Source organism: Phyllostomus hastatus, unplaced genomic scaffold (assembly GCF_019186645.2).
Source record: "Phyllostomus hastatus isolate PE091 unplaced genomic scaffold, TTU_PhHast_1.1 phas_contig_1, whole genome shotgun sequence".
NCBI lineage: Eukaryota > Metazoa > Chordata > Mammalia > Chiroptera > Phyllostomidae > Phyllostomus > Phyllostomus hastatus.
The window spans coordinates 18,412,630-18,439,876 of NW_025333498.1; the positions used below are offsets into that span (position 1 = coordinate 18,412,630).

At 45.1% G+C, this 27,247-nt stretch overlaps 1 protein-coding gene across 2 annotated transcripts in view; it reads right to left on the reverse strand.

Annotated features, from left to right (window-relative positions):
- Positions 1-27,247, reverse strand: part of ITGA6 (integrin subunit alpha 6) — a 70,886-nt gene that overhangs the window by 19,247 nt on the left and 24,392 nt on the right. For both annotated transcript variants that reach the window (XM_045847238.1, XM_045847310.1), the window contains exons 2-13: positions 22,206-22,330; positions 20,718-20,797; positions 19,406-19,661; positions 17,662-17,793; positions 14,233-14,443; positions 11,538-11,731; positions 11,316-11,404; positions 10,677-10,795; positions 7,643-7,741; positions 7,333-7,394; positions 381-541; positions 55-198 (exon numbers count right to left, since the gene is read on the reverse strand). In XM_045847238.1, the coding sequence (XP_045703194.1) occupies positions 55-198; positions 381-541; positions 7,333-7,394; positions 7,643-7,741; positions 10,677-10,795; positions 11,316-11,404; positions 11,538-11,731; positions 14,233-14,443; positions 17,662-17,793; positions 19,406-19,661; positions 20,718-20,797; positions 22,206-22,330 (1,672 nt within the window). The remainder of the gene's footprint in view (positions 1-54; positions 199-380; positions 542-7,332; positions 7,395-7,642; positions 7,742-10,676; positions 10,796-11,315; positions 11,405-11,537; positions 11,732-14,232; positions 14,444-17,661; positions 17,794-19,405; positions 19,662-20,717; positions 20,798-22,205; positions 22,331-27,247) is intronic.

Here is a 27,247-nt window from a genome sequence, read left to right on the forward strand (position 1 = left end):
TTAGCATAACAATATGGTAAAAACTTTCGCAAAACAAAAATCAGAAAGACTTACGTCTGTTTGAACAGTCTTGGGTTCATTTGAGTTAAGAATGGGAAGAACCTCTGGAAGTGAGTTCACTCGCCTCCGAGTGCTTGGCTCTTGGATCTCAACTGAGGCAGTTATGGGGATGGGACGCAGTTTATCTCTGATATTTTCCTGAAACATATGCAGAAATATAGGTAAGCATGGTATAAATGCTACTGCTATAACTCCAAAACAGTGCTTTATTTTATACTGAATGGGTTGCTAGTATACATTTCAAAGATCTATATATGCCACAATAAAACCCAACCCCTGTCCCTTTAAACAAACTGTTCTGACTTGTCCGCACGCCTCACCTGCAGCCAGAGGGTTTCCTCCATGCACGCCTTCTGCTTCTGCCTGTTCAGGGTTATCTCCTTCGTATACTTGGGCTCAGCACCTTGGTTTCGAAACTGAACTCTTGATGACAGCCCAGATTTTCTTCTTTCCTTTTCAGCCTCAAGTGTGCCCACAATGGCTAGATAAAATGGACAGAAAGCATGTGATCTTAAAGTGCAGTCAGCTATACGTATGCTGGGCTCCTTTTTAAAATATTTTAATTCCTTTGAGAAGAACACTTTTCTCAACTGCGATTGTTTCTCTTCATATTTCATGGTAATGCACATTTGCTCCTGTTTAAAATATTTTAATTCCTTTTAGAAGAACATTTTTCCCAACTGCCATTGTTTCTCTTCCTATTTCATGGTAATACACATTTTGATTGACTTACAGTGTTTCAAATCAAGCAGTCCTTTCCTACCATCGCTGTTAACAATGTTTTAAAGTTAAATTTTCACTGGGCCACCAGGGGGAGCCCAAGAATAAGTCAAAACCTCTGAGCATTGTCTTAAGAATCAGTTTTTGGCTGAATCTCAGCCACTCAGAGAACTAATGATAACAAGAGAGGGAGGACCTAACATTCCCTAAGTGCCTAAACTGACTCTCCCTTCTTCAATAGGCCCCTGTTTAAAGGACCTAGAGCTCTGATATTCAAAAAGGATTAAGTAGTACCAATTGCCAGCTAGCTATAAAAACAGTCCTGGGGCCCTGGCCAGGTGTCTCATTTGGTTGCAGCGCCCTCCAGTGGGCTCAACTGAGGGCTCAATTAAGGTGGGAGGCCACCAATCCCAACTGATGTCTATGTCTGTCTGTCTCTTCCTCTCTTTCTCCCCCTCCCTCTCCAAGACAATAAACATATCCTCATATCCTCAGGTGAGGATAAAAAAAAAAAAAAAAAAACAGGCCCTGGCTGGCGTAGCTCAGTGGATTGAGTGCGGGCTGCAAACCAAAGCATCGCAGGTTCGATTCCCAGCCAGGGCACATGCCTGGGTTGTAGGCCACAGCCCCCAGCAACCGCACATTGATGTTTCTCTCTCTCTTTCTTTCTCCCTCCCTTCCCTCTCTAAAAATAAATAAAATCTAAAAAAAAGTTACTTAAAAAAAAAACAGTCACAGGGATTTAAAGTACTGCATAGGAAATATAGTAAATAATATTGTAATAACTATGTATGGTGCCAGGTGGGTACAAGACTTACTGGGGTGATCACTTCGTGAGGTATATAAATATCTAATTTGTGTACCTGAAACTACAGAAATATGTCAACTGTGACTGAAAACTAAATTAATTTTTTTTTTAAAGAAAAGAACCCCCTCCCAACAGGGTCCTTAGATCAGCAGCAGCCACATCCCCTGAGGTCAGCTAGGACTGCAGAATCTCAGGCCCCAGCCAGACCCACTGAAACAGAATCTGCATTTTAATAGGTGGTTCTTATACACACTAAAATTTAATAAGCACTGATAAAGGACGGTTGCCTAAAAGAGGAATAACATAGCCCTGGCTGGTGTGGTCAGTGGATTGAGCACCAGCCTGTGAACCAAAAGGTCTCTGGTTCCATTCCCAGTCAGGGCACAGGCCTGGTTTGCAAGCCAGGTCCCCAGCGGGGGGCATGTGAGAGGCAGCCGATCAATGTATATCTCTCACACATTGATGTTTCTCTCCCTCTTTTTCTCCTTCTCTTCCCCTCTCTCTAAAAGTAATGAAATCTTTTTTTAAAAAAGAGGAATAACATATTAGAGATACAAAAGTCTTTTGATAATAGAATGAGACCTTTCACATGAAAAAAAAAAGAATTAAAAGGTAAAACATATTCTGTTTAGTGGCCAGAGAGCCTGTCAGCCAATAAAGCTTCCACAACCAAAGTTTCCGACCGCCAAAGCTCTAGAAGGAAATGCTGCTCTCGATTATCTAAACTCTTGGGGTTTAGAGGCAAACCAGGATCTGGATGATCTAACTCTCGATCCTTGACTTCAGAATGCATTCTTTGCCAGTTCTCTGGATATAGCTGCTGTTTCTTTATGGGAGAATACTGTAATTACTTACATTCATTAACCTCTCACTATCAGAAAGGGAAGAAATCAAAGGGTATACAATGCCAGGGAAGGCAGTCTCAAGGAAAAAAATCCGCTCCAGAAAATGCAGAAAAGTGAATCAAAGACCCATGTTCTATTATTCAAGGTAGAGTTTGGAAGAGGCCTTTGAGAGCATCTACTTTAATACCCTCTTCCTGCAGATGAAGAAAGGTGACTTTCTTCACAGAGGTAGGTGACTGGCCCAGAGCCAGACAGTGAGTGACAGAGGCAGCACCAGCCTCTAAGTCTCTGTCACAAGCACAAAAGATGATTGCTTATTTTAAAGCTACTTAGATGTCTAAGGTCCCACTTGCCTCTGGGTCTCTGTGTGAGTCACTGTCACCCTGTCCCTCTGCCAGACAGATGCCCTCCTCCCCACCTCCCACTGACTGCCCAGCTAACCCTTGCTCCTTCAGATCTCAGCATGGACACCACTTCCTCCAGGAAGCTTTTCCTGGCACCTCCTCGGGGAGCTGACGGAACTCTACACCTAGCTGACCACCCTACCTGGGCAAAGCGCTGGACGGGGATCACATTGGTCTGTCCACCACTGGAATGTCCAGCAGCAGCACAACATACACCTGATACAAGTACCATTTGTAGATGGGATGAACGGACGTGGGAGTAACACGCCCCACATCACTACACACGCCGGCACACGTCTACACACAGACACGCGTGCGACGTCACTCCTGTGCTGAAACGAGAGCGCTGCAGCTGTGTGCAGCCAAAGTTTAGAAACACTGACAGTTTCAACAGTAATTTCTGTGTCCATCTAAAGAATTTTTAAATGTCACGGCTGCCAAGCGGAATGCGCCTCCATATTAGGCCTCTGTAGCCTTGACATCATCCATTTATCAGTGACCTGCTAACTTCGCAATGAACCAGGCGAAGGCTCGCACGCTGAGTGCCCCTCACAGCAGAAGGAGGGGAGGGCGTGGGTGCATTAAAACCGTTTATCTACCAAAACCACCCTAACCTTCCTTAACCCTCCAGACAGTTCACTCATCTTAAAATCCTCGCAGGCCACTTCTGCCGACCTTTTGAGGGGCAAGCCAAGTAGAATACTCATTAAGGCTCAATTATAAACATCTGTACGTACTGAACACTTCCTCTGAGGACTGCAGAGTGAGAGCAGTCTGGTCGAACAATAAGCTCACAGTCTCGGACACTGGGACCATACTGTATATTTTTAACTCAACGCAGCTTTCTGGAAGTTCAGTTTTATTTGATTTAGAATTTCCCAATAGTGTAGAAATACAGACAATGAAAGCAGGTTCTCTCTAAATGTCTTCAGAGAAAAAGGTTCTATCCATAACAGACAATCCATAAGCACTTGGTTAATGAAGTAGTTCTATAACATAAAATTAATATTGGTCTGGAAGGAGACAAGGAACGCTCTGATGAGATTTCACATCTAGTGTCAAACTGAGAGTGGTGTGAGAAAACGACAGACTAAGAATTCACGTGTCCCCATTTCCTCTCCTTGCCTCCCCAAAGAACCACCGTTTCTGCTGGTCTCACTCATCCACTCCCAAACACAACAGTAAAGGGCCGCTGACCTGGGCACGCAAGGGCAAGGCACTGCATTTGGGTAAAAACAGCACAGTGATCCTGCAAGGATGACAGCGAGAAGTCGCTGAGATGCTTTCTTGTCATTAGAAGCCACACAAAGAATGTTTTTTCCACTCAATGAAATGCCAGCTGTATTGCAAACCCAAGTAAAAGGCCACGCTCACCCGTGCAGAGTCACAGCCCAGCCGCACCAGCATGCTTCCGGCCCGGGCACAGGTCCCCTGGACATGACACCGCCCGGCAGAGCCGGGAGGGGCAGAAACCACCTGACAGCTTAAATCCAGAAAGATGACAGCTAAGCGGGCTTATGACAGTGTGGACTGGGGGGAAGCAGACTTATTGCCAAATACTGGGGTAGTGCAAGGGGCATCTTTTTAATAAAGAAAACAGAGTAACACTTTAGGTAACAAGGAGAAGGCTCAGGAGAACTTGCTGTCTCAAGGAGGACTGAAACCAGGAAAACACGGAAAGAACAGAACTCCCTGTCCTCCTACAAGCATCCCTTGGTGGGTGACATGCTACACCACACAGCAGCAGCCAGGACCTTGGCCAGACCCAGTGTGGCAATCGCCCTCACTCTGTACTTCCTTTTTGGGGGAAAGATTTTCTCTGTATCTCCAAACTCCCATCTTCACTCTGGAGCTGGAGCAGGAGCAGGTGGCTTACACCTGAAGAGATATGGCTGCTACTAGAACATTCCAGGGAAGGGTTGCTGATTGATAATCACTCGTGTCGGAGTACGGTTAGCCCTGTCACAATTCTGGGCAAAAATCCTGTTCACATAATCAAGAAAGGAGCAGAATGAGACCTTAAGAAAGACCTTAAGACCTTAATGTGGCTCTCACCACATTATCTCATTTGATCTCCGCACAACACTACATAGCAATTCCTACTAGAGGCATTTTTTTTAACTAAGAGGAAAATAAAATTTCAAATGTTAGGGGACGTTGGCCCAAGATGGTGGAGGAGTAAATGGAAGCTATACTAACCTCCCAGGACCAATCTGGAATTACAACTACACTGCAGAGAAATCACCCTTGAATAACCAACTGAACACTAGCTGAAGCGAAGCCTTATTAACCACGGACAGACAGAAGAAACCAGTTCACCACAACAAGTAGGAAGAGTGGAGAGGGCGCAAGAGGGCTGGCTGGGCTCCCATGCATGGCAGCTGAAGTCCCAAAGGGATACTCAGTGGCTGGGGGGGTTCCCCCTGAGAAGTGTGGGGTCTAAATCCCAAGCTGGGTTCCCCAGCCTACGGTACCAGAGCTGGAAAGAAGCCCAGATAACATCCAGCTGTGAAAAGCAGCAGGTTTCTGTCCACCAGTGAGAGATGGCCGGAGATGCAGAGGCCACCTTTCTCAGGCACAGCACTCCTCTCCAAGTGGCATCAGCCTGAGAGGAAGCAACAGCCCCGCCTGTGGGAATAACTCTGCCCCACCCTGTTGAGCTTAAGCCAGGCTGCTGAGTCAAGTCTGAGGCTGTATTGGTGATTAGTTTAACAACTAACGTGGATCCCTAGAAACTCGGAGACTTCAGTCGAACCTCCCCTGGCCCAATGCTGGTAAAAGCTGGCCTTGATGCCCAGCCTGGTTGGTTCTGCACACACTGTGGACCACTGATAGCTCCAAACAGGTTGACCAGGGCCAGTCACAAGCAGTGTCTGACGAAGGCCCACACCAGAGTCTTTGCAGATCCACCTGATACATAGAAACAGATACAACACAGCAGCCAAAATGGGAAGATAATGAAACAGACACCAAATGAAAAAACAAGAGAATTCTCTGGAAGAAGAACTAGAAGAAATGGAGGCAAGCAATTTTTCTGACAGAGAGTTTAGAGTAATGATTATAAAGATACTCAAAAGCATGAAAAAAGACATAGAAACCATAAAAAGGAAGGACCAGTCAGAAATAAAGAATGCAATAACTGAAATAATACCCTGGAAGGAATAAACAATAGGTCAGATGAAACAGAGGATCAAATCAGTGATTTGGAAGACAAGGTAGAAAAAACACCCAGGCAGAGCAGGAAAAAAAAAAAATTAAAAATCTGAGGAGATCTTAAGAAACATTCTGGAGAACATGAAGCGTAACAGCATCCACATCACGGGAATACCAGAAGGAGAGGAGAGCGAGCAAGGGATCGAGAAAGTATTTGACCGAACTTCCCTAATCTGATGAAGTAAAAAGTCACACAAGTCCAGGAAGCTCAGAGAGTCCCAAACAAGATGGACCCAAAGAGGCCTACACCAAGACACATCATAATTAAAATGACAAGGCTTAAAGACAAGGAGAGAATCCTAATAGCCGCAAGAGAAAAGCAGGTAATCCCCTACAAGGGAGCACCAACTAGACTGTCATCTGATTTCTCAACAGAAACATTTTGGCCAGAAGGGAGTGGTGAGAAATACTCAAGGTGATGAAAAGCGAGGAGCTACAACCCAGGCTACTTTACGCAGCAGGGCTATCATTTAAAATCGAAGAAGAACTAAGGAGCTTCCCAGACAAATGTTAAGGGACTTGCTCTGTGTTGTCGGCTCTGTCGGCATCAAAGCTGGAACCAGGAGCAGAGCCCATGTCTCTGAATTGCCGGGGCCAGCCTCGGGGACACCGCCCGGGTGTTCTGGGCCCTGCAGGCCCCTCCAGGAGGGAGCCAGGAGCAAAGGGCACTAATTGGCAATGACCCTGCAGTCCTTGGCCCCTGCCGTCGCTGTTGCACAGCCACCATCTACCACCGCACAACCACAAAACCAATTTTCCACACTGCCGTTCCAGGACAGGAATGGAGGAAACAGTTGTGGTGGCAAATGAGAGCGTTTCCAAGACGTTCTGTACTAAACCATCTGCGCTGGAAAATGCAAATGAGAACCAAATGGAGAGTTTTTCCCTCATAGGCTTCACCCTCAATTAAAGGAAAGACAACAGGCATACTTGATTCTTTTTTTTTATAAAGGTTAGTTTTGTTTTGTTTTTTTTTTTAGGTTTTATTTATTTATTTTTAGAGAGGGAAGGGAGGGAGGGGGAGAGAGAGAGAAACATCAATGTGCGGTTGCTGGGGGCCATGGCCCGCAACCCAGGCATGTGCCCCGACTGGGAATCGAACCTGCGATGCTTTGGTTTGCAGCCCGCACTCAATCCACTGAGCTACACCAGCCAGGGGGTGATTCTTTAAACAGGAATTTATGGACCATTTTGGTCATTTCAGTTTTATTTTTCTGTTCTTTATGCAGAATGTTCAACCCAGTAGACAGACAATATATTTTTAAATGGACTAGATACTTACATATCGAAGGATTGTAACCAGTGGGTTTGGCAGTGTATTCAAAGCAGGCCTTAACCTTGAGGCTGTATAAAATTAAACAGATATTTGTTAAAAGACGCATTATTGCAGGGGAAAGAAACCTTACATCACATCCCCTAGCTCTCAAACCCTCCCACCGCGCACTGATGAGCAAATTCACTTGACAGACTCCGCTTCCCTCTGCCCACGTCCCGATCTCCCCAGAGGTCCACCAGGGCCACACGGTCAGCACCACGCAGCAGGTGTGTGAAACCAGGGGAGCCAGGCCAGAGGGCACAGCGGGAAGGCTCACCAGATCCCGCTGGGCGCCCCGCAGACGGTTTTCTGGCGGAGATCGATCCTGCTGGGTGTTACTGTGACGGTTTTCTGGATGTTAACCACAGGCCGGGACCTGGAGGCAGAGGGGTAGGAAAGCAGCTCAGCCTCGAGCCGCCCCGAACGTAGGATGAACTCCTCAAACACAGACGTGTCCTCCACAGGCATCCTCCTCGGCCCGAGCACCTTAAACCCCGCAGGGAAAACCTGTCCCGCCCGCCGTTTGCTTCCCGTGACTAAAGGAAGGAACTGTTCAACGTAACATAAAACCTGGTTAGGCACTATTTATTTAAACATTTTAAATTACAAAATGTTCTATAGTTTCAATAGTAGAATTTTTTAATTGAACATTTAGTATGTGAAAAGTATGTAAATGTTCCCGATTTTTGTCCCAACTGATGTGGCGGCTCAGGGTGTGGGCGTTGTCCCGGGTTGTGGGTTCGGTCCGGGGGTCCCAGGTCGGGGCGTGTGCCATCACGTGTAAGAGACAACCAATCTATGTTCCTTCCTCGCAGCAAAGTTTCTCTCCTGCTCTTTTTCCCTCCCCTCTCCTCTCTCTAAAAATAAATAAAATTTGTTTCAAGTTCCAGAGTTTTTGAAGTTCTCAGGCAGACAGCGTCTCCGTCCCCACCCAAACTCCTAAGTCGCTTTGTACATCCTTTCAGACACATAGTACAGTCTATGCGTTGGTTACAAATACTGTCTACAGTTAAATATAAACATATACATGTAATTCTTTAATGACAAATTTCATGCGTGTTGCTGCTTTTCCCTTTAACTAATTAATATTTCAGGTCTTCTACATCTATTCATAGAAATCTAGTTCCTGGGTTTTCACAGCTGGGGGGCTGCACTCTGCCAACAGAGCCTCCTGCACTTAAACGGTCCCTAATCGGTAGGCGCTCATGCTGTTTCCAGGCCCTCAACTCTGACAACCAACCCCCCTGGTACCAGCATCTAAGCATATGTTTGAATTTATCTGTAGGTAAATTCCTAGCAGCAGAATTTGAATCAAAGAATATGTACATTTTAATTATGAGTAATCTTGCCAAAGCGCACTTCAAGAAGGTTATACCCACACACACCTAACACCTGGGATGCTCGCCATCAAGGGCTGCTACATGCACCTGAATTTCAGTGACACAGGTGGTCCTGCACTCTCGGGTCTACAAACATTTGCCCTTCCTTCTCCTCCCCAGAATCACCCATCTCCAACCTCATGTCCTCGTCCTCTTGCTGCCAGGACTGACCACAACCTTCCCCCCCTACAGAACCTCTGCCAGCAAAAACCTGAGTCCCTTGGTGTTCCCCATCTCTGCCCTGCCTCACCCCAACCTCCCAAACCCTCAGGAAGCAGGAATTCCACACCTTTAGTCCCCCTCACCAGATAAAAGCACCTTCTCTCCCCCTTCCCTATTCCGCCCTACCTCCCACAGCCAAAGAGGTCGCTGCTGGCCTGTGACCTGCCCTCTGCCGCAGGCACAGACCCCCACACGGAAGGTGAAAGACCTCCCGCCTCCATCACATTCTAGCCAGAACTCAGAACAGGTTCGCTGGTTTCATCAGCACACGGATTCAGTTAGACTGACCTCAGTGGGTTTGTGATAAACCCAGCCATCCTGGTGAAGTATTTAGATAGGAAAATGCATTCCCATTCCAAGGAACTAGACTGAACTTCTGGCACCAATCTATCGGTAGGCACGAGAGGGCTCGAGACCACTCACAGGGGCCGTGAGAGCCACCAGAAGGCAGAGGCTACCCACAGTCTGTCTTCATTTCCCTTCATCTTAAGTGGTTGCCTTTCTACTGTTATTTTTACATCAAGGCACTGCTAGTTTCTATGGCATCAACTAGACACACTCGAAGTGTTGAGATCGTATTTAAAAGGCATATTTAAAATTCACAGGTTTTTTAAAACCAGTTGCTGCACATGCTAAAGTGTTTTAAATATCACAGTATTAAGGCTTTAATGTGGCATAAGTTTCAAAAGGAAATATTTTAACACACAACATCCACACATCATTCCGAGTGCATGTTAGACATGAGTCATGAAAATTTTGTCTTTAACACATAAAGCAGATCTACGGGCTCAGCTGTCCTGTGCTAACTGGCATCTGCTTGCTAACGACCGTGCAGTTCTAGTATGGTTTCATGGGGAAATGCCCAGGACCCGAGGTTGGGGAGATTGAGGTGTTACGCCCTGTTCTTGCAGGATCCAGCTTAAAAGCTCAAGCAAGTCCTGGGCCTCCATTGCCTTGTTTGTGAGATGAAAGAGTTGGTTTGCCCTTTGTTATCAAAAGATTGTGAAATTTACTTCCATACCATCTATGAGGAAAAACAGAACAAGTTTACAGGGTTCACAGTCAACCAATTTATGAGGAAGGAAAGTAAGGACGTTAAAATATCAATTACGACCCATGGAAATATTTAAGTGACTAAAGTCTCAATTGCCCAATCTTGGTACAGGAAGTCAAGTCTTCCTGATATCTGAGGACTAAATCTCAAACTACAACTAGAAGTGCAAATTGCTTTTTGATGGAAACTTTGCTGAAATAGTTCAACATTATATACTTTTCCTTTTAAAAATGATGAATATCTTAAGGCTAGTATCTATGGGAAGAGAGAAATGGGTATAAATGGTTAGAGAACCACCAGGTAAAACACAGAGCTACTGCTTTAACCGAAGAGGGCACACTCCGCCACACCGTGCCCACTCTGCCGGCTCAGAAGGCCAAGGCGTCAGGACTAATATGCATCACCATGAACACACACCACTGCTCCCCCCGCGCAAGCTCGCTTTTTTCCCAATCCCAGACACGTGTCCATTTTTCCTCAGTTCAAAATTAGCAAGATTTTACCAAATAGGTTTTTACTACGTTGCTGTATGACTTATAAAAGAAAAATCTTCAAAGTCACACAAGTTTTTGTCTTTCAAAGTATAGGCATTGCAAATTTCAATTCAAAAGGTCATAATTTTAGTGTAACCAAATTATTGACCATGCTTAACACACCTGAAAATCGCTACTGAATCGGAGAGGGAGCCAACAGCAACATCAGGGTAGGAATTTCTATCGAGGTCCATATTTCCAGCAATGGAATATCCAAAGAAACGTGAGTTGCCCTCGAGAACCTGAAAGGAACAGCCATCAGCATGGACAATGGGCACCGGGAAGAGCCTTGGACCCGTGCTTTGAGAAAGGCACACAAGTTTCTCTGGAACTGAAGCTTAAGAGTCCACTTATGAATTATAGTCAATCACCAAGAAATTGTAAATGAGTATACATACGATGCAATACTTCATATAGTCCATAAAAGTCACCTGATTTACACTGTATCTCAAAGAATAAAAGAGCCAATTTTTGATGAGTTTGTTTACTGCATTATACTAAGTCAATCAGGGTATTTCAAACCAAACCTCTCCAACTGCCCCACCCTCCATAAAATCACAGTCATCTCTTTGGTTTGCCCAGTTTCATCTCTATTTAGCATTCTACTAAAAGAAATAGATCACATTTGCATCTGGGTACACTTAGTTGTAAAATAAAACACAAGTGGAAAATTTACTTAAACCTAAATAGTTTATTATAAGGCAAAAAGCTGAGATAACTGCCCCCCCCCCATGATGGTAAAAATCCAGGATATCTGGGTACCTGTGTGGGTTTGGTGTTTATTCCATTCACAGATCCATGATAGATAAAAACCTTTCCGTTACCATCATAGGGAGCTCCAACTGCAATATCTGTCGAAAACATCATTGTAACAAACATTACCTTTTGAAAGTATTTGAATAAATGTTTCAAAGATGGCATAAGTTCTCATCAATCAAATAATCTATCTATAAATCATAACCATTTCACAATCTATTATTCTACCTGGGTAGCCATCTTGATTAACATCACCAATATTTTTGACGGCAATGCCGAACATAGAATCTTTGGTTCCATTAAGACGAACCGGCCTGACGTTCTTCCATCTGCCCTGCTGGTTGATGTAGACATACACCGCGCCTCCGACTTCTCCGTCTCTATCAAAATACTGCGGGGCTCCAATAACTATGTCTTGCCACCTAGAAGCATAAGGAGGGGAAGAACTGTGAGCCATCAGCTAAAATAGCGAGGTTGGGAGGAGAAGAGCAGCAGCCCAGGTACTAAGGACACAAAGAGATGGGACAGACAGGGCAGGCCTCAATCTGGAATTTATATCTCACCAATTAAAATACTTCATAAAACCAAAGAAAAATTATGGAGGGTGAGAACGTGAAGCCAGTTCCCAAGTTAGACCCACAGAGCAGAGAGACGCCCAGGAAAGGTTCCATGGCGCCCCGCCTTCCCCTGCAGACCCAGACCCGCACCACCGACCACAGACCTACATGCCGAGTGTGTCACCAACCCCTGCTTTCCTTTTTTAAAATATATTTTATTGATTATGCTATTACAGTTGTCCCATTTTCCCCCCTTCACTCCCCTCCACCCTGTACACCCTCTCCTACCCATATCCCCCCCTTTAGTCATGTCCATGTGTCATACTTATAAGTTCTTTAGCTTCTACATTTCCCATACTATTCTTACCCTCCCCGTCTATTTTCAACATACCATCTATGCTACTTATTCTCTGTACCTTTTCCCCCTCTCTCCTCCTCCCACTCCCCTATTGCTAACCCTCCATGTGATCTCCATTTCTGTGGTTCTGTTCCTGTTCTAGTTGTTTGCTTAGTTTCTTTTGGTTTTGCTTTAGGTGTGGTTGTTAATAATTGTGAGTTTGCTGTCCTTTTACTATACATGTTTTTTCTGTATCTTCTTTTCTTAGATAAGTCCCTTTTCATAAAATAACATTTCATAAAATAAGGGCTTGGTGATGATGAACTCCTTTAACTTGACCTTATCTGAGAAGCACTTTATCTGCCCTTCCATTCTAAATGAAAGCTTTTCTGGATAATCTGAGATATAGGTCTTTGTCTTTCATGACTTGGAATACTTCTTTCCAGCCCCTTCTTGCCTGTAAGATCTCATCTGAGAAATCAGCTGACAGTCTGATGGGAACTCCTTTGTAGGTAACTGTCCCCTTATCTCTTGCTGCTTCTAGGATTCTCTCCTTCATTTACTTTGGCTAATGTAATTATGATGTGCCTTGGTGTGTTTCTTCTTGGGTCCAACTTCTTTGGAGCTCTCTGAGCTTCCTGGATTTCCTGGAAGTCTATTTCCTTTGCCAGATTGGGGAAGCTCTCCTTTATTATTTGTTCAAATACATGTTCAATCTATTGCTTTTCCTCTTCCCCTTCTGGTACCCCTATAATTCGGATGTTGGAACGTTTAAAGATGTCCTGGAGGTTCCTAAGCTTCTCATCATTTTTTTGAATTCTTATTTCTCCACTCTTTCCCGTTTGGTTGTTTTTTTTCTTCCTTCTGGTCCACTCCATTGACTTGAGTCCCAGTTTCCTTCCCATCTCTATTGGTTCTGCATGCATCTTCCTTCATCTCTTTTATGGTAACCTGCATTTTTTCATCTAATTTGCACCCAAAATCGACAATTCTGTGAGCTTCCTGATCACCAGTGTTTTGAACTGTGCATCTGATAGATTGGCTATCTCTTAGTCACTCAAAAGGATGAGTCCTGGGGCATTGATCTGTTCTATTTGAGACATGTCTCTCTCTCTCTCTTTTTTTTTTTTTTTGGTCTGGTCACTCCTGTTACAGTGAGGGGCAGAGCCTTAGGTGTTCACCGGGGCTGGGAATCCCAGTTGCTAGATTGTGACATTGTATGTGGGGGCGGGGGTGGGGGCGAACAATGGCGGTAGCTCCGTTCTCCTGGGACCTCAGTCCCTTTTCTGGGATCCTGGGTTGCACGCTCTGCCCTGCTCCACAATCGCCACCTCACTGGGTCTGCCAGCTGCAGCTTGCGAACTCAGGGTCCACCTGCTGCGATCTTGTGCGCCCCAGATGCCTTACATGCTCCCGGTTGCTTTATGCACCCACTGCTCTCTGCTGTCCACACCGCGACCCGCGACTGGCTGCTCCTCTCCGCCCCTCCTACCGGTCTGGATGAACAGGTCTACTTCAACTTCTTGACTGTCCGACTTCCATTCAGATAAATTCTCTGTTAGTTCTGGGTGTTATTCTGCCTCTCAATTGTTGTTCTAATCTTGGTTGTGCGTGGAGGTATGGTGCGACCACCTATGCCTCCATCTTGCCGGAAGTCCACCAACCCCTGCTTTCAACAGGACATTCTGGGTGTTCCAATGGTCACTTAAGAAGCCACAGAACAGAACCATGTAGGTGTCATTTTTTTTTAGTTAACTTTTCCCCCAAATTTTAATCGTTACAGACCCACCACTCCCAAGACACAAGTGAAAACTACAAACAGAAACAGCTGTAACTCTACACCCCAGGGAGGATAGCAATCGTCTGCTGCCAAAATATAACTGACGAAGACATGATAGGATGGTAAAAATTTGGCAGCAAAAATACTTTGAATCAACTAATCTGAAAGGATGGCTGGCTCTTCTCAAGACCTATAAAAGCCGGAGAAACAATGACTCCTTTATAAATGTAAAATTACTGAGGCTCTCACCCATCTTTGTTCAGGTCCACCACTGCCACATCGTAGCCAAACGAAGAAGCCAGACCTTCCCCCTCAAATATGTGCTCGGGGTAAAGATGTGCAGACTTCATTTCTCTTCTTAGCAAAACCACAGCTCCACTGTGATTGGCTCTCGGAGCACCAGATACAAAAGTGATGTCATCTTTAGAAATAATCCCTTTCCCTGAGTCCAAAGAGAAGCCTAGAAAAACAAAATGCAGGTCACATCAACTCTGGTTTTTAGGAGGTATTGAACACTGGTATCATCACTATCTTTTCCTTCTGCTTCCCACCACACTCCTCCCGGCCCTCCCCACCAGCTCTCACGTGTACGGCACAGCAGAGTCCCAGAGTGAGGAGAGATGTGACAAGCGAAAGTGGCAGGCTACTTCACTGCCTTCTATGGAACTATATTACGACTTAAAGAAAAGAACCCGTGCTACGTAGCATCTGTGTAACTTGAATCATGATGCATTCATTCATCATAAGAATCAGTTCGAACTTTATTTTAATACTAGAACTGCTGTAACAGGAGAGCAAACTAGATACTGAATTATCACAGTAAACTTACATCATACATACAGACACACAACTTGACAAAGCAGAACTGAGTGCACACCACACAGTTCTGCTGTAACAAATGATTTGTAACATCCACACTCATCCGTCTCCTTGGCAATCAGGCCAGCACAGAGGCTAACCCCATGGTACTCCGCAGAGAGCAGTTTGTTATTTTGAACCAACTTGGTTCTCAGATGCAAACATGCAAACAAAGCCATGATCGATGAGGTACGGTATTTGAGAACGTACGTAAACAATAGAGGTGAGCAAGATGTCATCCGTATCAATTACACCTTTGTTAGGAGGGGGCAAAAACCATCAGACACCTCATCATAAAGCCTCAGGTAGGATGTCAGATTGCAAATGTAAGATTTAATCGGGAGCAAATGTAAATGCCCCTATCAAGGCCATTCAAATTAAACAAGTATTTCTACAGAAAGGTGAGGCAGATGCAGAATAGTATTTCAGCATAAGCCCGCCCTTTTCTCTGGGTTTTATTTATGTCAAGTTTCACCATTACTGTTGCAGTTCTCAAAATGTGAAGTGAGTTGAAAAACAGGATGAGCCACGAGTTTAGAACAGGGCGATATAATCGAATCCAGCTCTGAAAACCACCTGGCAGCAGAGCCTCCGCCCCAGCATGCTTTTTATGTGTGCTTCACTTGAAATGAAACAGAAAATGAAAAGATTTATGCTCTGTATGGATCAAAAAAATTTTGTAAATGACCATGACCAAGACAATTTATTTGTCATCTCAGAGGTCACAAACCTAGGTAGCTATTCATCATCACATCAGGGGACGCGTCGGGCTGCTCCCTGGGAGGCCGTGTTTTATAAACAAACTGATCGGGGTCTGTGTAGGAGACGCTGGTCAGGAACAGCAGGCCTGCACACACGCGAGGGGCAGGAGGGACGGAAGAGAGAGCAGTTACGCCGGGTAAGAAGCACCATGGCGCCCGCCGCTCTCGCCGCACGGTGAGGCCGCACCTGGCCAGCCACTCTCCTTGCCAGCTTTCAAAACCTCAAGCAGAGTGTTTTCTTCCTCAGACCCACCGATTTTGTGAAATGACAGGTGCATGGATGGCATGTGCCACCAAAATGTAACAAATACAAACGACCTTCTTTCTAGGCATCCACTTTTGAGGAAACCCATTCTTAAAGCAGCGAATGTGGTTTGCATCCAAATGATCCAAGAGCAACTAAGTTTATAAAATCCATGGGCCTCTATCATAAAGACCAAAATGTTGTTTTTTTCTTTAAAAAAAATTCATTTATTTTTAGAAAGAGGGGAAGGGAGAAAGAGAGGGAGAGAAGCATGGGTGTGAGAGAGAAACATCGACTGGTTACCTCTCACCCTCACCGGGGACAGAACTCATACCCCAGGGAGCTGCCCTGACCAAGAACTGAACTGGTGACCTTCTCCTGTGAGGAATGATGCCCGGTCAACTGAGCCACGCCAGTGAAGTGTTGGTTTCTTGCCTAGAGTCATTCAAAACTGAATGTTTCTCACCATAAACTTACCCCTGAACAATGCATTTGAAGAGAGGCTGTTAATGTATATTCAAATAAAATACTGGTTTCTTGATAATATTTACCTTGAAAAACCGTATTTAATCATTGAGACTGAAAACTGCTTGGCCCCGTATCCCCTTCATGTCCTGCAAAGCCATCCGCACACCCGGCAAGAGGGACAATAATACTTATTTCACAGTACTGTTGGGGAGATCAAATGGGACCTGTGAAGCATTAAGTGCAGGTGCTGGACACCTGAAGTACAACTTCTCCCTTCCCTCTTCTATGCCCTCACACACAGGTTTTCAGTCTCAGGGGAGGGAGGAGTGTCTGAAACATTTTTTAAATTAACAGTATTGTTCATACATACCTATAAAATTAGAACAATTTATTTTTTCAATTTTATTTTTCAATTACAGTTGACATTTAGGTCAATTTTTAAGAATATGTTTAACACATTATTCAGAATTATTCTTATATCTCTATTTTTTCCTTTTCATTCATTGTTCCAGTCATATCTTTGGCATATGGGTACTTTTCTTTAAAAAAAATAGGTTACTATTTGAGTTTAGGAGATTTTTTACATTTTTTCCAAGAAAGGCACAGTAATTATTCTTTATGTCACTTCATACCAAGAATTAAAGCCTTTAAAAGCCTTTGTGCAATTACCATAATGGCACATGAATAATTTAGGACACCCATTAGTAATGCAAACGAGCCTAAGGAGTTAAGAAATGGGCACTTAGACCTAATCTGGGTGTCCTCAACGCTGCTTCGCAGGCCTGCGCAGCCCCCGCGGGAAAGCCCTGTGCCACCCCACCAGGGGCCCTGTGACACGGGGCCCCAGTCCCGAAGCAGGGCCAGCCCTTGCAGAAAGGCAATCACACAGGAAGGCCATGGGGGTCCCGACTTGCCACTTAAGAGTAACTTCATAAATGTGGCTCTCCGGAGCACCTCTAGAAAGAGGCACTGAGGGAGAGGGCAGGCAGCTCAGCTTACTAACTAACACCCATGCATTTTTCCCACGGCTTCATGAACAGCCTGTTTCAGGTTGCACGGGCCGAGGTTCGCTCCGGAAACTGACTTCCACGCAGAGGACAGACGGATCTGGGAGACACAGCAGGTTTCCTCCCCACTCGAGGGAGCCCAGGTCAGAAGGGGAGGGTCCCAAGCATCAGTCAAGATTGCCTCTGAATCACCAAGGCCTAAATCTAATTCCAGTAAAGGCAGCCACAGGCCCCTGGCTCCCCCTGACCTACACTCAGCCTCCAAGTCCAAGGTCTTGTGAGAGCAGTGTGCCCCAGAGGCGTCTGAAGAGGCAGGCGTGCCGCCTGCTCTGGTTCCTACCTAAGTAACTGTTAGCAGGAACAGGAACCAGACTCTCATCATGGTCAGTCTCTCCACCAACTTCATAAGGCCCATCTTCAAAGATGTTCATGTCAAAAAAAGTGTTATTCTTTTGCTCTACACGAACGATCCCTAAAGGAATGAAATGGTAAAAAACAACAACAAAATGAAGATGAAACAAAATAAACAGATGGTTCCTAGTAAAACATTCCTGGTGTTACCACTAAGTACAGCAAGAAGGGTTTGGAGGAAAAAAAGGCAGAAAAAAAGAGATGACTTTTGAGGTGATTAGAGTTAAAAAAATCATGTTCATGCAATTTTTTGTATCAAAGAAAGTTGTTCTAGTATTAAAAAAACACCATGCATCTTCATGAATTATCTTCACAATGCCATGCATGTGGATGAAAATGGAATGTTCACTTGGTTGACTAAATCTACAGAAAACGCTAAAATTATATGAATCTGGTGCTACTTTATATTTTCCATAACCCCAAATCAATTTGCCTTCTTTACTGTAGTATAACAATGAAATTAATATTTTGAACAGTTCATTTTAACCAAGATTCATCTTTTAAAATTTTTCATTAGTAAGATTTTATATACTAAGCCCACTACGTGACTTTTTAAAAATGCTTACCTTTTAAATCAGGGTTTATGAAGCAGATATGTTTCCCATAAATTAAAACATATGTAATTGATGGCTGTTTTTATTGTTTTGTGTACTACTCATGGAATCTATTCTTGCTAAAAGAAGGCTGTTTCTGAATTCAAGCGTTTCACAAACAGCATTAAGAGGAAGACGCGGTTGGCAGTGGGGAGACTCAGGCCACCACGCCCAGAAGTCGCTAGGATGGCGCACGCACGGAGGGGGCTCTCCTCAAGGGCTGTATCTAGCAGGAATTTAAAAACTTGGAAGTTTTTGAATGGAAAAGGAAAATTTTCCCTAAGTTTTTCCTGACTAGTGAAAATGTCATAAAATAGGATTTATTTTAATAAGTTTCTCAAAAAAAGTCTCATTTCTAAATCAGATGTCTTGCTCTTCGTTATACATTCAAGACAGGTAAAGTGTTCTTTGCAACCCGGTGGCTTTCTGCACCTGGCTGACCTCTTCAGAGAAGGTCAGCTCATGACAGGAGCCGACCGGGCTCACCCCGTCAACACCATGGCCCACTCTTCCGCCTTCCCAACGCCTCTCCTCTCGCTGCATCTCAAGGGTAGCTAAACGACACCCTTAGACAATGTGTCTGCAAGTCGCTCGACACGGCCATCGGCCATCGCAACATTCCCTGACCTGTCACTTCTCCTCTTACCAACGCGCAGCCTTTAAGACGGGATGTAATGAAAGAAACGTCTATGTTAACACACTGTTATTGGTACCTGACAGACAGTCCTCAATCCTGTTAAGTCTTGAGATGGCTACCTCAAAATGAAAACTGGCACCTTCACAAAACAGGCAAATATAAAATGGCGAGACTAATAATGTTAATTATTATACTCTTATAGGAAAAAAGTTAACTACTCTTATTAATGTAAATTGCTGGTAGAGGGGGAAATAATCCCAAAGTGTACATCATTGTATTTTTTAGAAGTCATGTAATTTGGAGATGTTAATATCTTACCCTACTTCTATAATAAACAAGTACCTGATAACACATTTTAATTTAAAATGTACCACATCACTGTGCATGTAACAGAAATTATGTAGTCACCCTAATGTCTATTTTAATAAATACACACATCCTACCTTTCCAGTTGTAAGTGCCCGGGGCTCCAAAAACAATGTAATGAAAGTCTTTAGTGAAAGTAGCTGCCACCCCTTGCTGGCAAGAGCCAAACTTTTCGTGGCCCCTCAGGCGGCCATCGCAAAAACTCCAGTCTCCGCCATCCATCTCGTCCTCAATCCTGAGGTTCTGACTCAGGACGTAACACCTTCCAAAGATGTCCCGGGATTCTTGCTTTGTGTTCACATGCTGTCTTTTTTCATATCGATGAGCACATGTCTGCAAACAGATGGAATAAAGTAGCCCACTAATGCCCACAAACCTGATGTTTTTCATTACGAATTGATACAACTGTCAATAATAAAGAGGATGTTAAACGTGCCCTCATCCTGGGATTGGATCCAAAACCAGCAAATCTTCCCCAAAGTGCCATTAAGAAGACTATTATCCAGCCTTCAGAAACTACAGGACTTCTGTCTTATTTTCATCCAGAAAATCATGCTCCAATCCAAATACTCCGTAGGTGATTTACTTATAAATTTACCTGTCACATAAACAACGGGAACACCTTATTTTTCTTTCTCACTAGCTACATACATCTGCACATCGGCATGTCTGTGAAAACAGCACATTCCAGGAGAGAAGTCACGGGTGCGTGTTCATGGGGATCGGGCAAACATGGCTGGAGCACACATTTCCCTTTTACACCCACTATTCCCTCGTAGCCCTAAACCCTAATGCATACCCCGAGCTCTGCTAGGAGAGATGCAACGGTCCCCATGGTGTTACAGGGCATCCAAGGCTGTGCTCCGCCTAACATGGGCTGAAAATACTGTGCCATATCCATGTCAGTTTCCCATACTATAGCCCTTAAAAAGCAAGGGTCAAGGTTTGTTACAATTCTCATTTTTCTCAAAATTCTATACACATTTGTAATAGTAACCAGATTTTGAAGGAGACACAGAAAGACCATCATGATCCGGCCTGGGGGCACTTCCCAGGCCGTCCAGCACGAGACCCTCTCATTTTCACTCCCACTTCTCTTTGAAGAAGCTCGGAATAAATAATTAAGAGTTTAAAATGATCTGATCTCATTTTCCATGACCATTCCCTTAGTTTTCTATATCTCATCTATAAAAGCTCCACAGTCCCTGGGATCATGACTAGCTTTGTTTTCTCTTTTTGTTTTAAGACCGTCTAGAGTTTGAGATATTCAATAGAGGTTTTTCAATAAGGTCTTTGAATCTGAATGTTCCAAAGGAAAGCACAGTTGTGTTCACTGCCATCAGCCCGGCGCTCAGGCGCTGTGGGGTGAACACGCTTCTCTACACTTACCACGACTTTGCCCCCTGGTCCCTGGCTCTGGACGGTGACCCCCATCCACTGATCTTCCTTGCTTTCCGACGAAGGGTCGGCTGTGGAGAGCGGCACAGGTTACATACACATAGTTAGGACTTCAGAGCCACTGACACAGGCAATCAACCAACAGATGAACAAAATCTAAGAAATGGTTTCTAAATAGCCTTGACTCCAAGCATAATTACTTAGTAAATTTAGTTACTCAATCCAGGAAGATTACTTCTCATCTTAAGAAAACGGATAGGTGATTGTTGATAAAAATAGTTCATGAAATTCCTTACACAAAATACATCGTTCTACCAGGTGGCCCTTCACCTTCTCTGACACCCAGAGTCCTGAGTACAGAGAGGTTTTTTAAAATTTAAGACTAAGGGGCCCCTCCAACATATGTCCCTTAAAGCAACAATGTCAACATCCAGCTTCCAAACTCCACCTACCATCCAAACTACTCTTTTCTTTACAGGAGATGCGAACGCAAGGCCGCAGGTTCTTTTGGGATCTTTCCATAGATGCCAAAAAAGGAAGGGAATACATTTCTTTTACCCTTTCTCCCCGCCAAAGAGAAAGAAACCACTAACACCTCCATGTGCTCATTTCAGTATCAATCTAAACCCACAAGATGCGTGCCCTCCTCAACGAGAACCACAGCGGGCACAGTTTTCCATCCTGAACCATTACAAAACTAGGAAAACTGATCAATTCCGAGAGACAGAAGTGAAATGTTGAGATGTTAAATAAGGAGCAATTATGTCTAGATTACCCGTGGGGTTTTCTTTACAGGTGAATGCCATTTACAAGGTTCCCATAATTAACATGTATTATTTTCTAATTGGTAAAAAACAACAGTAACAAAAAAGTCATTTCTAAAAGATGAAAAAGAACACAAAAGTAAAACATGCATTTACAAATATACTCAGTCCAAGCACGTCAAGTTAGGTTTAGTGGGAGCTTCCCAGCACCTCAATTATTCCGCCCAACACACAGAGTCCTTCCCAGCATGCCTCTATCTGAGACAGTAGGGCAAAAGTTATCCATGCTGGTCAGCCCCCATTTCAGAGAGATCTGAAATTTAACATCAGATTTCTCCCAAATGTTTTCACAGCAAGCGAGAGAGAACTTTTGGCTGCTGGGTACAAGATAGGCACATTCAAACTCTCTTCCCTGCTCTAAACTCGGTTTTTCGACAGCCTCCTGTAGAACTTCAACACGTCAGTAGGTGGCAGCATCAATACACCATATCAGTTTAGGAACCAGCCTTAGGAAGGGCAGCAATACATGCATCCACATGTGATTTAGAAAGCAGTAAATGTTTTCAGGGCAGACAAAAAGAACAGTTAAGGCTGATGCAATTAAAAGAGGCCCTCTCTCCAAGAATGGATGTTTGTACCCCCTTTCCTCACGGAAAGGGCAAGTGGCACAGACGAGCTGGCCACGCGAACTCTGAGTGAATGCAGAAGAACACACCGTTGTTATCGAACTCAATCCGTGTGCAGGGGCCGGGAGAGGTGATGTCGCAGCTGTACAGGCCTCCAGTTCTGTTGGCCCTCTGCAGAGGGAGGGCCACCGCCCGAGGGGCGCCCACGAGCAGCCTGTGGACAAAACAATTTGGAGAGGTGAGCTTAATACGCATTTAACATTTCAGTTAGTCAGACCAAGAGATGCCAAGATTATGCTTTGTCAAGGAGGCCACTAGGGTAATTCTCTGCCAGCTTAGGCAGCCGGGGGGGGAGTGGGGGGGGGCAAAGGCAGAGTCCTGTGCCTGCAGCACGCATGCATACACAAACGCACGCGCACACGCGTGCACACACAACTACAGCACACGCCACACACCGGGAGAGGGTTTGCTGAAACCAGGCAGAAAATACACCCATCTCTCATAATACCAACAGCTCTCTCCCAAATATCACTCAGGTGTTTTAAAGGACACTTTTCCTAAAATATGACCAAGGACATCATGTGGAACTCAACAGTCAAAACCAACAGTCCCACATTGGAAAGTCACATTACACTTACCAAGTGATAATATGTCAATTTCTAATAATATCTCTTCCTGAGGTGTTATTCAAAAGTAATTTCAGCTTCTCTACTGTGTTAAGTTAGTTAAACAAGGAGGCCATTAGACTGATGTGGCCTTCATGCCATGGTGGCCACGTGAGCAAAAAATATCTAAGCTTGTACATGTCTTAAGGTTACAAAATCAAACCCTAAGGGCAACCAATCACAAACTCAACAAGGCTTTAAACTATAGCTGATCAAATAATTTCCTTTCTTTGCTTCCTTGCTTTGTCTGTGTAAGCCTTTCCACTGGCTCCTGTTGGTAGAGCACTCTTAGCCACTTCCAGTTAGGTGATTTAAATCAATGTTTGCACAAATAAACCTGTGAAAAGTTTTAACATGCCTCAGTTTTTCTTTTAACCATACTGATTTAGAACGTAACCTTTGCCCAAGATAAAGCTTGATGAATTTTTCTCTTTCACAGCCTTGGCCTTTTCCTACATCAATTCTTTCTTCGTGGCACTCCTATCTCCAACAAACCCCTCCACCATCAGCAAATCAGTCTTGTTCAAAGGATTCGGGGAGGCGCTGGGGAGTGCCACTTATGCACTAGGCATCATAATATTCCTTCTCTCCTCCCACACCCTGTTATCCCCTGTGTGAGGGGCCCCCAACCCAAACACATGGTCCTTAACATCCCATTGTTTCACAGCCAGGAGGGATCTCTGCAGACCTTCGACCTTTCTGCCAAGCTAATGTTCTTTACTCACCGTCAGTTTTACAATCATTGGGGTCTGGCTGACTGGTGGAACAAATAGGAAAAGAACCAGAAAAAACACACCCGACTGGACAGAGAGCAATGAGGCTGGAGCTTGGGAAAAGGGCAGGAGAAAACCAATATGAACAAACAACAAACTCCCCCAAACAGGAAATCAGCCACTCCTGCCTTTGAGAAATCTACAAATCTCAGGTGCAGAAGAAAAAAACAAACCTCACAAACCAAACAGCCCCCACCACAGCTGTCTCTGCTGTGAGCCCAGCTAAGGTTTTAATGTGTGTATGTTTTTTTTAAACCAGTGTGATGCAATGGTGGGTCCAACAAGCAGAAAGTGCACTCAGAAAACAGAGGGAACCAGATGCCACCCAGGAGGACCATGAAGCAATGTCTTACAGACCCAGTGAGGTATGGCTCACGTGGGGACCCGCGTCCCTAACACCATTCTTCCTCCCAGACCCCAAGCTGGTGGCAGAGTCAACCCCCACATTTGAACAAAATAAATCACACCAAGGTACAGAACTGGAACTGAGACTGAGCAGGACCGAGGCGGGGTCCTTGGTGCCTGGACTGGCAAGGGCAAGACCAGGGACCACAGGGGCCTCCACCAAGATGCCCCGCACCTGTTCCTCTAATGTCTCTGATCCATGAGCTCCGACAAACAGCTGAGAGGTGAACTGGCCTCCACTGTGAGTGAACAAGTTCAGTTGCCTGGCGGATACGAGATTGGAACCCTGTCCCGGGTTCGGGGGCTATCAGCAAGTTGCAGGGGTCACAATCAGAGTCACAGGGAGTGAGCACTGGAAGGACCAGAGAGAGTGCCTGGCCTCTAACTCCGCAGGCAGGAAAACAGAGGCCTCCGGAAGGAGGGTAATTTCTCGGCCCTACAGTCTCACAGCTAGTTGGTAGCCAGGACAAAGATTGCTTTGGAACCATGTTTTCTCCATGCTTTTAAAATGCTTCCTAAGAAATAAAACATTTCAGGAATTTAAGGCATTTACAACCTAGCTAAAAGGGCAAAACCTACAGAGAAGAAAACACTGAAACAAGCACTCTCCGTATGAAAGGCTAAATTCCGAAAGGTAGAGGGAGGCAGAGTCAAGAGCATGATTGCAGCTGGGTGGGGTGAAGATTGGGGAAGAGATTTCCTGCAAAGGGAAAGGACTCCAACCGGAAGGCTGGAGGGAACAGCCCTGAGTTCCAAGGTTATTACTGTGTGTCTTCTCTGACCACCTCGTCTCCTCCTTGTCCACACCCAAGGAGGCTGGCAAGCTACCTAGGGCAGGTACAGAACTTGCTGCTTCCTGTTTACTGTACTCTCTCATTCCCTCTTTTATTCATTCTACCAACATTCAAGAGCCTCCTAATATGACTGAAGACTCACTCCTTCCTCCACCAACCTGTCCCCTGGGGAGCCAGATCCTAAGGGACAGGTAGAGAAAAGGTGAGGGTGGGCCAGAAGGGGTGCCAAAGCCAGCCTTCAAGGAAAAGCATCACCCAGAAATGCAGGTGGAGCTGGAGGGGCCAGGTGAGGAGCTCAGCCTGTGCAAAGGCTGAGGGAAGGAGCCAGAGGAAAAGCTGGAATGAGAATCAGTGTGATGCACCGAGCCGGGTTGGGGGTGGACAGCCTGGTGTGGGAACAGGTCAGAGATAGGAGCCCGCGGAGCCCCACGCTTCCGCTGCCTGTTGTGCCCTGCAGGGACAGGTGCTTCCACATGTCACGTGGCTAAAAAGCTGCAAAAATTGCTCCGTGTACAGAGCAGTGCTTCCTCCAGCCCCTTGTCTCCTGGCTGCGTCCTAGGGTTTCTCCTTCCTTGGCATCTCCATCTTCCACCCGGCCCCTTCCCCTCAGAGGCCAAGGCAAGCCTTTAACATGCATGACAAACAGGCACTTAAATCCACTTTGCTGGCTGCTTATAAGGGCTGGGACAGCAATATCTCACGTGTGCTAAAACTGCCACACACTTGTAGTTCAAGAAATGTGCCCACTTTACTTGAGGCTACTGCAGATGAGAGCAAACCACGCATTAGGGGGCCAGCAGCAGGAGGCAGGGGTCCTGCAGGTCCTGGACAGCTGGCGCAGTGAGCCCACCGTGGAATCTGTCCCATCCAGGGATGGAGGAAGGCGGGGCTGCTCTGTGGCCTCAGGCCCCAGGCAGAAGGAAAAGCAGACAGTGATGGGGTGAAGGGGTATCCCTGGGACCACACACACAGGAAAACAATGATGGGGAGGGGGTGGAATTAAGTCAAATAAAAATCGGAGTCATGGAAAAGGTAGGGAAGCACCTTGATGGGAGAAGAGAGTCACCCCAACCAAACTCTGCAACTGGCAGATGTCTTAATTCTCAAGATAAAGCTGCCTTCTCTGGTTCAGGAAATAAGCAAGCTCTTAATTCTGCTTAGAACCAGCCTTAATCACAGGAGGGCACAGCCCACTGGCTGAGGCTGTTTCTGGCAGAGACCAGTCAGTCACACCGGCCCTGGTGCAGCCCATGTGCTTCCCATTCTAAGTCCTTCAGGGCCTGGGCGTTGGTCTAAGCCACTGGGAACACAGCCAGCTCCTGAGCTAGCAGAGGGTGTAGCTCCAGGAGGGACTGTCTGCATCTCGGGGATCCCTCAGGCCACACCAAAACTGAGTTTCTGCCCAAATCCCAGCTTTCTTTCCTTTGTCCCCAGTGCTCGTTGATGCTGGCTTCAGGGTGAGCAGCAGGCACTCTCTGGGCACCAGCGGGGTACCCATGGCAGCAGCTGCCAGGGCTGTTCAGTTATTAATGACCCAGCCAGCATGTATGAAGGAATTCAGAACTATAGCAACAACTCGCATGCAGAGTGACTGAGACTAAGGGATATAAATTATGGCCTCCAAAGGGAAGTGGGGGAAATTAACAGCACAGGGTCTCAGAAGCCTATTTCCATATCAGGCCAAAAGGTAAACTGCACCAAAGGGTAAGAACTGGGGCTGCACTAAGATTGTGTTAGACACCAAAAGGCACAGGAAAAATTACTGCCCAGATTGTTTCCACACGACCAGTGGACACTCACCTCCACTGTTGTAAACTGCACTGCATAAACACTGCCTGGGGATTCCCACAGATCGGAAACCCACATTTAGAATGTAAGACAAAGCTGATGAGGAATAATAATAAAAGTTGAGACAGTAAAACACAATGTAAAAGGCTAACCACAAACTACACAAGTGAGACAATAACTGAGCATATTATATAAATTCAGGTCTTTGAGCCTAGATCAGAATTCTTGGCACAAAGATTCAGGATGCCCAGTCATTCAAGGTTATTTCATTCAAACTTCTTCAACCAGGCCAACTCCTGTTTCTTACTGTCAAGTTCTCACCCAGTTAATATACTTTTACGTAACTGCTTCAACCAAAAGCCTTAAATGCTGGGGCACTCTTCAAGCGCTGAGGACAATAACAGCTTTGCTTCATTGTTTTTGGCAATAATTCATTTCCTCAAGGATTAAAGACGCTGCCCCCAGCCATGCAACTCTGTCTCAGGAAATGTGAAATACTGCTCCATCAGAACAAGGACACTATTATTGCTTAACTTAAAACACAGCCTTCTTAGTTTGTCCCTATTAAGTCTTAAAAAATTAAAAGATGGCATCACAATTTCAACCGTCACCTCTATATGTAACCTATCTTCAAACTCAGTTTTTAATTTTTGTTAAATACAAATCAAAAAGAATTTATAGTGGAAAGCAACAGACTCCTAACTCT